The 12,616-nt window shown below is 39.8% G+C and overlaps 2 protein-coding genes across 3 annotated transcripts in view; one reads left to right on the top strand and one right to left on the bottom strand.

Annotated features, from left to right (window-relative positions):
• Window positions 1–3,943, bottom strand: part of p3h1 (prolyl 3-hydroxylase 1) — a 23,676-nt gene extending 19,733 nt beyond the window's left edge. The window contains exons 1-3 of the mRNA XM_017440330.3: window positions 3,354–3,943; window positions 914–1,066; window positions 357–546 (exon numbers count right to left, since the gene is read on the bottom strand). Coding sequence (XP_017295819.1) covers window positions 357–546; window positions 914–1,066; window positions 3,354–3,812 — 802 coding nt within the window. The 5' untranslated portion in view covers window positions 3,813–3,943. The remainder of the gene's footprint in view (window positions 1–356; window positions 547–913; window positions 1,067–3,353) is intronic.
• Window positions 3,944–3,948: 5 nt separating this feature from the next.
• Window positions 3,949–8,541, top strand: LOC119616974. 2 transcript variants are annotated; one of them, XR_005233089.1, is made up of 6 exons: window positions 3,949–4,245; window positions 4,517–5,873; window positions 6,616–6,906; window positions 7,007–7,053; window positions 7,185–7,233; window positions 7,913–8,541. XR_005233089.1 is itself a non-coding variant. In XM_037975355.1 (5 exons), the coding sequence occupies exons 1-5, from the start codon at window positions 5,699–5,701 to the stop codon at window positions 7,975–7,977; spliced, it is 627 nt and encodes a 208-aa protein (XP_037831283.1). In that variant the 5' UTR covers window positions 4,911–5,698; the 3' UTR covers window positions 7,978–8,534. The 2 variants fall into 2 exon arrangements, 1 of the variants encoding a protein (XP_037831283.1); XM_037975355.1 differs by lacking the exon at window positions 3,949–4,245 and having other exon boundaries at window positions 4,911–5,873; window positions 7,913–8,534.
• The last annotated feature ends 4,075 nt before the right edge of the window (window positions 8,542–12,616 follow it).

Genomic DNA, 12,616 nt, shown 5'->3' with positions numbered 1-12,616 from the left:
GGCCGAAGATAATAGAGTCTGTTGTCATTTGATACTGTTACGTCTAACAGGTACATATATGTTGCTGCACTAAAATGCAGCAGATCTCATTTGTGAAAGTTCAGTTAAATGTCACTTCAAAATAAAGCTTGAAAAAGGTAAGAAATTACATTATTTTTTCATATTTTTCAGAGAATAACTGACAACGTACGTAATTGGGACATATCGTGATATATATTGTTATCGTGTTATAAAATTATCCATATGATGTAGGATTTTTTACATATTGCCCAGCGCTATATGAGAGGTAAGATATCACAAAGTTTAACTGCAAAAAATGTAGAGAAGAAGCTATAAGCAGAAAAACAGTGGCTCACCTGTCATGGACTGGAACAGGTCTGCGCTGTAATCCATGTAGGTGTAGCCATCGAAGCGGTACGCTCCCTCACACAGAGCTCTGCACTCCCTGTCAGCTGGGAAGTATTCATCTAAGGCTGCCTCAAAATGTTCAGCTGCTTGTCCAAAAGAGTTGTCGCTGTAGAGCCGTTTCCCCAGCAGAAACTCAGCCTGGGCAAAGAGTACGGATCACAGCTCAAGCTTCGTCATTTCTAACATTCATTTACATTTTTATTGATTTGTTTCAGATGGGACATTCAGGTGTTTTAGATTCATTGATGAGACAGTGACGGGCTCTCTGAGATGTCCTCATTATGGTTCTGTGTAGTGCGTATCTGTTCACAGCTCAGTGTTAGGTCAAGCTGCCCTCCGAGGGATATATGTCTTATTGATAAGCTTTGTTTTCTGACCATCTGAAGTGAGGATTGTCTCATCCCTGGGATGTTCCTTGTTGTGTTTTCCCTCATCTTTTTGCTCCAGTTTAAAGTGCAGCTAATCCAGCAGAACGAGTGACATCAAACAGGAAACGAGCTCTTACCATGTGTGGGCTGGTCTCCAGATCTTTGAAGTACTCCTCCTGTACTCCTGCCATCATCCTGTAGTAGTCCAGGTTCTGCTTCATCTCCGAGTGGTCCGGGTTGGCATGGAAAAACGTGTTGGCAGCTGCCACAGCCTTCTCCAGTTTATTGATCTGAAAACAAAACTCTTCTGTTTATCGTTTCCACTCGACTTTACTACAGCAACACAAGATTTATGATTTTAGAAGACAACTATTTTAACAGCTCAACTAGTGTGTCACCTTTCACAAAGAGATGTCTCCGTCCACCTGTCTGGATCAGAACTCACTTTGGAACAGAACATTTAAAAAGAAACATTGAAGTGTGGAAATGCAGATAAAGCTGAACTTCAGAAAAAACAAAGACATTTTGATGTATAAACTGTTTAAGTGTAAAAAGAACCTATTATGGTCACCATAGTAACCACACACCTGTGTCTGACACTCCCTGACTTCTAACCTAATGGGATAACTTTCTGCAGTCTAAGGGCTTTAGAGAGAAAACTGAAAGTCCTACAGTAATGAGAGTCCCGCTGGAGGAAAGGAGGCAAAAATGTCTCTTTTATGCATAATTTGTACCAGAATGAACTGTTGGAGTAAGAAAGGTTTGTTTGCCAAAGATCTGACATTTTTAGACATCTGAAAAGTTAAAGTACATCATCAAATGAGAGTTGATCATTTGTGGACAAATCTGTAAAAGTCATCAAACTTAAACTGTCATTATATAAAAATCATTAAAGATCTTAAAATACCAGTTCAGACATGTAAAGTCCAATTTTCTGACCCGTTTAAACTTTGAAGGATGTTTCTACTGTGAAGTTTTTCAGAACTATAGAACTACAAACAGGGCTGGGTTTTCTTAAATTTATACTAAATGCCATTCATCCCCAATTATATTTAATTTTTCCTTCTCAAATTCTGTCTACGTTGTGCAACGTATCACTACCAAATGTCACATATATACATACTCAATCAATCTCTATCAAGCTGTACATTTTAGTGTCTATGTTTGACAAAATACAAGGCTAAATTTGTATTATTTATTAAGTATTGGGGTGCCTCAATGCTTATACCATGGAACCAGTGTTAAAGTCCGTCTAGGAATAAATAAAATCTATTCCTTGTCACAGGAACATGGAGCTGCTTAGAGACGGTCTCATAGTCTTTACCTTTAAGCTCCTGAGACAACTCTGTCCTCAGCTTTCTGTGCTCCATGTTCAGTGTGTTACACACCATGACACCAAACAGCCCTGTGACTACGTCCCCCCTTTAAAGAGGCAGACTGAAGACACCTGCGATGTTTGTTTTTAGGGGAACCATCCTTTATATCAGGGCCAGTTTCATGATTCTGCTGAACCACAATTCAAAATTCTGATTTTCAGTAGCTGATTTTTAGTCAAAAATGAAACTAAATTCTTATTACTTTTGTCAGTTTCAGGTTCTTTCAGTGACCTGTGTGGGTTTGTTCTTTAACAGAAAGATACAAACACATTTGACTGACTGCATGTCTGATCTTTACCAAGTCTTAGAGTCACGTGTGGTAGTAGCTGAGACTGATACCAACGCATAATTTGAGTGCTAACAGATTGTACAAGATCTTTCTATTTGGAGTCAACCGTGTCTGTCTGTTAGTAAAATATCTCATAAACCAGAGGAAAACTTTTAATGAAACTTTCAGAAAATCTCTACACACGATTAACTTCTGGAGTCGATCCAATCTAAGCTGGTCTTCACAGCGAATCGACATCAGAGACAAAAAAGTCTCTAACTGAGTGAACTGAAGAGCTACAGAGCTGACATCTGAGAGTCTGAGACAACACGTCCTCTGCACCAGTGTTACATCTTCCACTGCATGAGGCAGAGTTATTTAATTCTCAGTCAGTATATGGGCAGACGTCTGGTCCGTTTGCTGCTCTGAAGGGTGTTAAATTGATGCCAGACAGACATCAGCACTGATCTCAGTGTGTGTTGAATGACTCTCAGCTACTAAAACACCACATTTTATCTCCAAATCTCTTCAACTCACTCAATTACCGTATAGACATTTCTGTACAGGCTACATTTGGAATTGTGGTGACTCCAAAAGTTAATCAGTTGTAAATAAACATCCAATAACTGGAATCCATTCAGTGGACTTTGCTAACAAGCAGACAGACTCAAACTTCCAACTTTGTTTGAGCTCAGAAACCAACATTAGCTACAACCACACTAAATGTTAGGTCAACATCTGGGCAAACAGACATAACTCTCCATGCTCCCCTTCCGGGGGGGGGGTGAAGATGCTGATGTTCTGCTTTAAACCACACAGTCCCTAACTTCTGCCTCTGACTCCACCTTGACACGTGGCACAGTGGCAGTCCGGGGGGGTGGGGGGGTACAGGATCAGCTGGAGTCTCAGTGAAACAATAAAAACATTCCCTACCTTGAAATAAGCGACCTGTAAGTAATTATAGGGGGTCCTCTTCCTGAACTCCAGCTCCACTTCCTCGCTGACTTGATGAAGAGTGGAAGAACCGAGCCTCTCGGATTCGCAGGCGTTCACACAGTCCGCCCTCCTCAGCACTTTGTGGAAGAAGCCCAGGTCGTCCACCGAACCGGCCCCTGGTACCGGCACTCCGAGCCCGGCGACGGGCTCACCCAGAGCGGTGTGGTTGGCGCAGCTCAGGCGGCAGCGAGCCTTCACCCTGCGGACCGTAGCCCTGTTCCTGAGCGCCTTCTCCATGTTCAGGATCACCGACAGCCAGTCCGCCTTGTAGTAGGCTTCCACCGCCGAGTCAAACAGGAAGTCATACGGTACCACAGCCGAACCGCTCGGCTCAGGCTCCGAGAGGCACGGCGGCACGGAGAGCCACACAAACAGCAGCGCAGACAGAAGCTCCATGCTGGGCCAGAGTCAGGGCTGAGCCGCCGGGAGCACAGACCGGGAGCAGAGACCCGGAGCAGAGACCTGGAGCAGAGACCCGGAGCAGAGACCTGGAGCCGGGAGCACACACGGAGCCGCACACACGGAGACACGGAGACACGCCCCACTGAGCGCCGCCATGACGCGTGCGTCAACGTCGCCGCCATATTGGATGAGGCAAAGTGGAGGGATCTGAGAAGTTGCTGCGGGAATCATAGAACCGGTTTACAGTCCAAAACCAGAGCTGATGGCATTACCTTTCACAGCTAAGAAGGAAAATTACTTAAATGATCATTATACGGACAGAATTTGATGACTTTGTGGATAATACTATGAATTCCTGCGCAAACCTGCCTCCAAACAACTAAGAAGTCTTTCCTGTTTAACTAAATTAGCCCGAGTAACTACTCTGGTTGGTATTAGTTGCTTAGCCAACTTTTTTCAAACTTATGTAGGTTTCCCAAAGATAAAGAGCTGAGAAAGGAAAGGGAAACGGCTGTCAGAGGGGAAGGGTTTCCTGCCTGCGCCTAATGTTGTCAGTAATGAGTAACAGCTACGCTCCTCTTTAATTCAATCAGGGCATCAGGGAAGGATTTCAGATTTGTTTTATCATGTGTTTTGTCTCTATGAATGCATATTATCTGGGTAACTGTGTGTGTAAATGTGGTGTTTGTGTGTTTTAGGGGGATGGAATAACAACCCTTCAGCCAGCCACTTCCAGGCCATCTTCTGACACTTGATGGTGCGGTGTGGTGTGTCTCCAAGCACATCAGGAAATGTGGCAGCCCAGGATGAGACTGTGTCCCTGTCTGCTTTTAGGATGTCCTCTTCTCCAGCAGCAGAAGAAACTGAAGAGATTCCATCCCCTTTTGCCAACATTCCTGCTTTAGATATCTACCAACCCGCTTTGGTGGTCTTGTGGACAATGCACTGGTGTACATTTATATATATATATATATATATATATATATATATATATATATATATATATATATATATGTATGTATATTGTGTGTGTGTATAAATGTTTATAGGTTCATTAACACTCCCTGTATGGATATAGATAAATGTTCAATACCCCCCACCCCCTGTATAAATATATTAGTGTATATATGTTCATCAATTTGAATATAAAATGATTAATCAAAATCAGGTATATGTGAATGTTTGTGCTCTTTATTCAGAAAATCCATATTGCATCTACATTTCAGGATGTGGTTATTACAGACACAGATTAAATGTAAATTATTATTTCTATATTTATCACCACAGTAATAGTGTCACACATTAGTAGCTCTAAACACTCAAAAGAATACATGTTGGTTTGGTGCCTACCATAAAAATCTAAGGAGTAAACATTTTAGTAATCACGTTAAGAGTTACAAACGTTGTCTTAGGTGTCTGTTTGTTTTCCAAATATATTAGTGTGAGTAAAAGACAGGCATTAACTTAAAACACTTTGTAGAACGGTGCTTCATGAAGTTCAGTCCGTTTCCTTGTATTAGTTAAAGGGCAGGTCTGCCACATCCAATATGGCCGACCGGCTGACGTATCGCTGCCACGGGCCAGCCCGCTCAACCAGGGGTCTACGTATTCATGTCTATGGCCAGGGAGGAGGGGTTCTCTGTTTTCTTTGTGCAGTTTATTGGCGGTTCGTAAGAAACACAACGTGTGCATTACTGCCCCCAACGTGTTACGAACTGTAATAAAAATAATAAAACACACATTTTATTTGTGTTTTTAATAATTTTGCAGCTCCAGTCAGTGAGGTCAGCATCTCTCAGGAAGGAAACAGGATTACCTGCAGCTCAGAGGGGATCTACCCTGAACCTGAACTCACCTGGTCCACCAGCCCTCCATCCAACATGGAGCTCCAGAACAGAACCAGAGTCCAGCAGACTGAAGAGCAGCTTTACAGCATCAGCAGCTCTCTGATGGTTTCAGACAGAGATCCTGATCTGATCTACAGCTGCACCGTCAGAACCCAGAGGAACCAGAGGAACCAGAGGAACCAGAGGAGAGCCACTGTGAGAAAACAAAGTGAGTTTAATTCTGCATCCATCATCATTAGTGAAGTGAAGTGAAATTTATTTATATAGCACTTTTCAGTAACAAGGTGATTCAAAGTGCTTTACAACACAGAAACAACAATCAGGTACAGAATCAAATACAGAAATACAAAAATAAAAACATCAATCAGGTAATTTTAGCTAATAGTAAGAGTGGTATGAGAAAACAGAGTAGGGTTGATATAACAATAACAGATCTTTAATGTGTAATACTTCTGACTTAGACCATTTAAGCATGAATAAACTTTCCTCTAAGAGGAAATGTTTTAAAAATATCAAGACTACATTACAGCTGGCTTTGGTCAGCACTTTCCCATCTTCCTCATGTTACCTGAAACAAAACAAGAAGTACATCCAACATGAACAAATTACTCATCTCAGAATGTGATGTTTTATTTATACATGAGTCCCAAAGTACTGAAGTATTGTTTGCTAAGGTTTGAACATGTATAAGTAGAACGAAGAAATAATAAATGAACAGTCAATACATGCTCAATATAACAGGAAACAGCAGAAACATTTTTAATTTTACCCTTCTCTCTCTCTGTCTCTCTATTTATCTAGCTATATATTACGTAAATAAATAAATATATATTTTAAATACAAACATTTGTGACTGAGAGCAAAGATGGAAGCTGCGTGCGACTCACAGTTTCCCTGTTTAAATTTAACATCAACTCTGAATAAATCTGAATATTTTTCCTTAATTTCAGACTCGACCATCAGTTCAGACAGACAGACAACGATCTCCTGCTCCGCCTCAAACTCTTCAGTGAGGAGTTTCATCTGGAGGTTTAACCACGGTCAGGTTATTGTAAACAGAAGCAGAGCTCTGACGGTGGCAGAGGAGTGGAAACATCAAGTGAAGGAGGTTTCAGACTCGGGCAGTCTGACTCTACAGGATTTATCTTCTCAACATGAAGGAGTTTATACGTGTGAACGTAGTGATGAGGAGGAGACCTTCATAACAAACATCTTCCTGAGGACAGAGGATGAAAGTGAGGGTAAATAAATTAGTTAGAGACTCTGCTGTGATCTTTAGAATCTGTATGAAGTCAGATCATCAGAAATAACAGAAAAGAAACTAAATCTGTTTCTTTTCAGGAGGGAAAAGACTGCGGTGGCTGTTGGTTCCCGCATGTGTTGCACTGGTACCAACTGTTTGTTTAGTGTTACTGCGCTGTAGAAAGAAAAATGGTTAAAACACTTCATGCATACTCTTTAAGTTAATTTAGTAAGTCTAATTTTATTGTTGATTTAATGTTTCGTTTTATTTTCTCAGCTCGGCAGAAAGGAAGCTCCGATGAGAGGGAAAGCTGCAAAACCAAACAGTGAGTAAATCCGAAGCATTTAACCATTTTAAATTAACTGAAATAAAGATTTTAAAGAAGAATATTGCCAAGAAAAGTCAAATAATTTCACACCAAAACTACAGACTTTTTAGAAACCTAGACTACTGTAATTTACCAGGAATCAATTAATAAGATTTCTTTTAGCCAATATTTATTCAGAAAGTCTGTTGAGATGAACATCTCTTTTCCAAGACCTAGTCAAGATGGCTCACCAGTACAAAGTTACAAGCTAAAAATGACTATTAATATCAAAATACATACCTTCTGTGGGTTCTTTAAGCCTCATAGTGTCCTGCAGCTCCTCAACAGTCTGGTGTCTGCATAAAGGAGCACTTTAGCTGCAGATAAATTCATCAGATGACTGAAACAACAACCAGTGCTGCAAGTTCAGACTGGGCAGGGAGGAGAGAGAATGGAAAAATAAACATTCATTACCATATGGACAGAAAGCCCTGTGCTTTTTAAATTAAACAAATAATATCTGAAACTTCCTGTTTGCTACGACTGTTTATATGTCGCTGCAAGTGGAGCTAAAACAGAAATTTTTATTAAAATTTGCTTTTATTTTGTTTGCATAAACGCCTTGATTTGCAGAAACAACAGTTGCGATTAAAATTATCTGCCTTTAAATGCTAAATGAATGCTTGTTGCCCTCCAGGATTGACTGCTGAAGAAGTGAAGCTGTTTGTACCGAGAACCTTGCAGCAGATCTGCACGAGATGAGAGTTTCCAGATCCTGAAAGGTTCACATTCCGAAGAGGAGAGGAGCTCCTCCTGACTGCATCCAGCAGAGTTAGAACTGGGTTCAAGGAGGTGAAACAAAGTTCGAGAGAACAATAATTCACCTTGTAGTAATGCTGGTTGGGTTTAAAAATGAGCTGTGAGAGACAGTCCTGTACGGAACTCGCCTCCTTGTCAGCAAGTGCACGAATAAATCTTTAACATCAGTCAAAGAGTTGAAATCTTACTGATGTCTGTAAGAACTGTTAACGCACAGATAATATTTACATCATAACGACAAAAACAGGAACCTAAATAAGGTGAAACCGTCCAGACGGCCTGAGCTGCAGAATAAAAGTCCTGCAGTCTCAAAGAAAAAACTATTTTTCCCTGGAAAGAGTTTAAACAAACAAAGCTTCAATATTCATGTTGTTTTCAGCCGGGATGATAAATAATAAACAACAGAACATCCCTTTTCTTTCACAGTTATTTTTAATCTGCTTTTTCAGACTTTATCTTCCACAGTTTGATTTTATTGTTCAGTCTGGATTTCCACTCCAACGAACAATAAAGGATCGTTTTGTTCTGTTAAGAGGAAGAACTTTTATTTCCTCGCTGGTGTTTTTTGTTTTACGCAGCAAAGTAAATCTGTTGTAAATAGCAACATGTACTGTGGGGCTTTTAACCGGTTTAAAATATATCTGGTGTATCTGTGTCAGCTGATTAAACAGATTAAAAACTGTGTTCACCGACTGATTTAATCTGATAAAACCAACAAACAGCTAAAAACACTGTTTATATTTTCACTGAAGGAAAACATGACTTTATGCACTTTCTGCACTTTTTTTATTTATTGTATTTATTTAACATTTGCAACATTTTGTGATTTAGTGAATAAAAAAATATGCATAAAATTTATGTTAAAATCATTATTTTATAACTTTAAGTTTAATGTTTCATTTATTTATTGAAAACGTGTTTTTAGATTTTAGTTCAGTTTATGCTAAAATAAATATTTGTTCCTTTAAATCTATTTTTATGTATTTTCTTTATTTACTTTGTGCAAAGATAATAAAGTTATTCATTCGTGTTGTGACACAAACCTCAGTTTTCCAGTCCAGTATTTTATGGGACAGTTTGGATTTTAGTGTTTTCTTTTTAACACCTGAGAATAATGATAGAAAAATACAGATTAATAAATACAGAATGTCGTTCTGTGTGTTCATCCTCATAAAAAAGGATTAAAAGGTTAAAGTAGTTTAACACAGAATACATAAATGTACGTATTGTAAATTATAAAATAAGGTTATCCTGAACTTTATCAAACAGCTCAGTTTGAAAGAGTTTACTCTGGTAGTTTTCCAAACACTGATGTGTAGTTCTGCAATGCATCCAGACACTCCACACCTCCAGTGTTTGTTTTTATAACTCATCTGTATGGACTGTTTGCTCCTTCTGCAGCTCATGGAGAACCTCTGCAGGCTCCAACTGATGCTTCACTTTAACAGGAAGCTGAAAGGATCAGACCAGCAGAGGGAGCTGTGCCTCCTCCTCTTCCTCCTCCTCCTGTCCAGTGACGTGAACAGCAGTTCCTTTGAGTGTACTGAATCTGTAGAATCGGTTCTCTGAGTGTGAGCATGCGCGAATCTGCAGCTCGTTTATTGAACAAATCCCTCCTCTAAACACTTTCACTATTAATATTTTTATTAGGACTTTATTAAGGACACAGAGCATCTGAACTACAGGAAAGGTGGAAATAAAAATTGTGGAGTTTATCAATTAATGTAAAAAAAGGCAGAGATATAAAAGATAAATACATCAGTTCAAACAGGTTCAGACTAGTTGTGATATATAATTACAGTTTAACTGAAAATCAGCATTATATTACTGATGATGCTATGATAATAGAAATAATAGCAGTGGACACACAGAAGGGAGAATATTAATATGCATCTACTAGGGTTGCCACTTGTCCCCTAAAATATGGAATTATCCTTTTTTTGTCATTTAAATGTTGGTCCAAAACACACATCTGTCCCAGAAACCCAGTCAGGTCATTGTCAGCGTGTGTTTCTACGGCTTTAGAGCTGCTGTGCCAAGTCACGGTGCATTCAGGTACAGCTCGGAAAATCAACAATCAACACTAAACAAAGCCTTTAATGTAGAATAAGAGGCTGAATTCACTGAATCGCTGAAGAACAATGATGTATTAGTTGAAAGTTTGATCAGATTTATGAGGAACTTCAACTGTGACCTTAGCTTTTAGTGACTGTCCAACAACAAACAAACAAACAAACAAATAAAGGTTGAGGACAGGGTTCTGCAACCTGTGGTTCTGGGGCCACATGTGGCTCTTTGGTCCCTCTGCAGCGGCTCTTTCTAGCGTTGACCAAAACTAACCTGGAAATTCTACGAATAATTATATTTCTAAGCACAATAAGAAAGGCTAGTTTGAGCAGTTCTCCTGTCCAGGTTTATGCAACATGTGAATCAAATGTCTGCCACAGAATGATGCCAACAGGAGGAGGAGTTTGTTAACCTGTTGGCTTCCTCTGAAACCCACCAGAAAATTCAACAGTTTTGGCCCATTTCATGCAAGTTGCTGAGAGAAAAAAGGGCAGTTTTGCAGACATACCACTGATTACTATATTTACAAATTATTCTAATAAAACCGTCTGTAAAATTAAGATAATCATACACCAGGTTTAAAAGTATCAGCCTGTTAGAACTTGGACTGTCTCTGTCATGATGAAGTCATTTTCATCCGTTGTTTATCCACCATATCAGATGGAGCAGCTTATGGTGGGCGCTGCGCTCTGCTTTCAAACCTATTTATGAAGATGTTGAGCTGCAGTCGTCCTCGTAGCTGCAGCTGTAGTCAAAGTCTGGAGAAACTTCTTTACTTATTGATCTGATACTGCCAACATGACTTTTTACACCCCCCTCCTGAAGAGCTGATGAGCCACCTGTTTTTATTCTGATTCATCAACCAGCGATGAGCCGTGGTGACTTATGGTCTACATCTGGATCACATGGAGAGGCTGATAGATTTACCACCTGCAGAGAGAAGAAAGAAGAAGAGGAGATAAATTCCCTCCATCAGCTGTCAGTCAGTGATGCAGCATCATTCAGTAGAAGGACCAACTTCACTGAGGAGAAGCTGCAGGTTTACAGAACTCACTCAGACCATCTACTGACCTCATAGTCTGCAGTTTGTAGTCTGGACTCTTCACAAGATCCAACAGCGGCTGAACATCTGGTTCCTTCAGGTGGTTCTCACTCAGGTCCAGTTCTGTCAGATGGGAGGAGTTGGACTTCAGAGCTGAGGCCACAGAAGCACAGCTGATCTCTGACAACCAGCAGCGCTCCAATCTGAATAAAGAATAAAAGCTGTGAGCTGAAGCCAACAGGATGCAGGTTCAAACTGAAATATGAACTCAATTATTCAACTGGACACAATTAGTTTTACTGGATGTCAGAGCCACAAAAACACAATCAATTAAAGGCCTAGCATTCCTTGAAGGAATGCATATCACCCGCCACCTTTCATCCCAGAGCTTAACGCTAAGATCATCTGATGATGAGAAAGTTGGAGCATTTTGGTCAAACCTTGGAAATAACGTTCTGAACGATCTCATGTGATATTCTGAGATCTCAGCTGATCTGTTAGAGCTCAGAGTCTGTGTTGGGGAGGACTCTCAGCTACTACCACACTGAATGTTAGCTCAATACATAAAAGCAGTTGGTATTTCATTGTCAGAATAAATCACAAAAGAATTATTTAAAATATGAAATGTTTTTTTTGTTTTATGATTAAAAAAAATCTGAAAAACTACTTCATTTATTTAAAAAAATAGTTAATTTCCCGACAAACACAAACAAATTATTGACACAAATTTCACACAAATTAATTTTAAATCTAAACTCCTGGATCTTGTCAAAGCTGCTCTGAGTCGAGTCAAACTTTATTTGGAGAAAACATTTCATGCACGGCAGCCCAGTGTGTTTTCCAACAAGAATAAAAATACAGTTTCAAACACATGAAGCTGCACGTGCACATCAAATAATTCATCCAAAAACAACACATGCATGGAGAAAAACTGCAGCAAGAGCAGAATCAGAAAGTCTAAATACTACAGATCCATCTGATCAAAACTCCGCTTTGAACTTTCTAAGTTTGGAGGTTTTTGAACTAGACCTGACCTCAGCTGGTCTCTATGACAACAAACATTAAAGCCTTTTTTACTTTTACACAGATAGATTTCAGAAATCACTAACTGTGTTTTCATGGATTTGAATTTAGTGGAGAAGAATTTAGACCAGGTTTGACAAGAACCAGGATTTTAGATTCTGACCCAGAGCTGATCTAAGGTGCTCCAAATGTTCAACTTTGAACTGAATGAAACATTTATAAATGAAAAAATTGTGAAGTATCAGTGAATGATTTTAGTTGGACAAACATAGAAAACCTCCAACAGCTGCAGTGAACTGACCTCAGAACCTCCAGTCTACAGTTTGGACTCTCCAGGAAACCACAGAGCTCCTTCACTCCAGAGGCTGACAGGCGGGGTTTTTTACTCAGGTCCAGTTTTGTCAGATGGGAGGAGTTGGACTTCAGAGCTGAGCCCACAGAAGCACAGCT

This window comes from Kryptolebias marmoratus, linkage group LG4 (genome assembly GCF_001649575.2).
Source record: "Kryptolebias marmoratus isolate JLee-2015 linkage group LG4, ASM164957v2, whole genome shotgun sequence".
NCBI classification, from domain to species: domain Eukaryota; kingdom Metazoa; phylum Chordata; class Actinopteri; order Cyprinodontiformes; family Rivulidae; genus Kryptolebias; species Kryptolebias marmoratus.
This window is presented reverse-complemented; position numbering and strand designations above follow the sequence as displayed.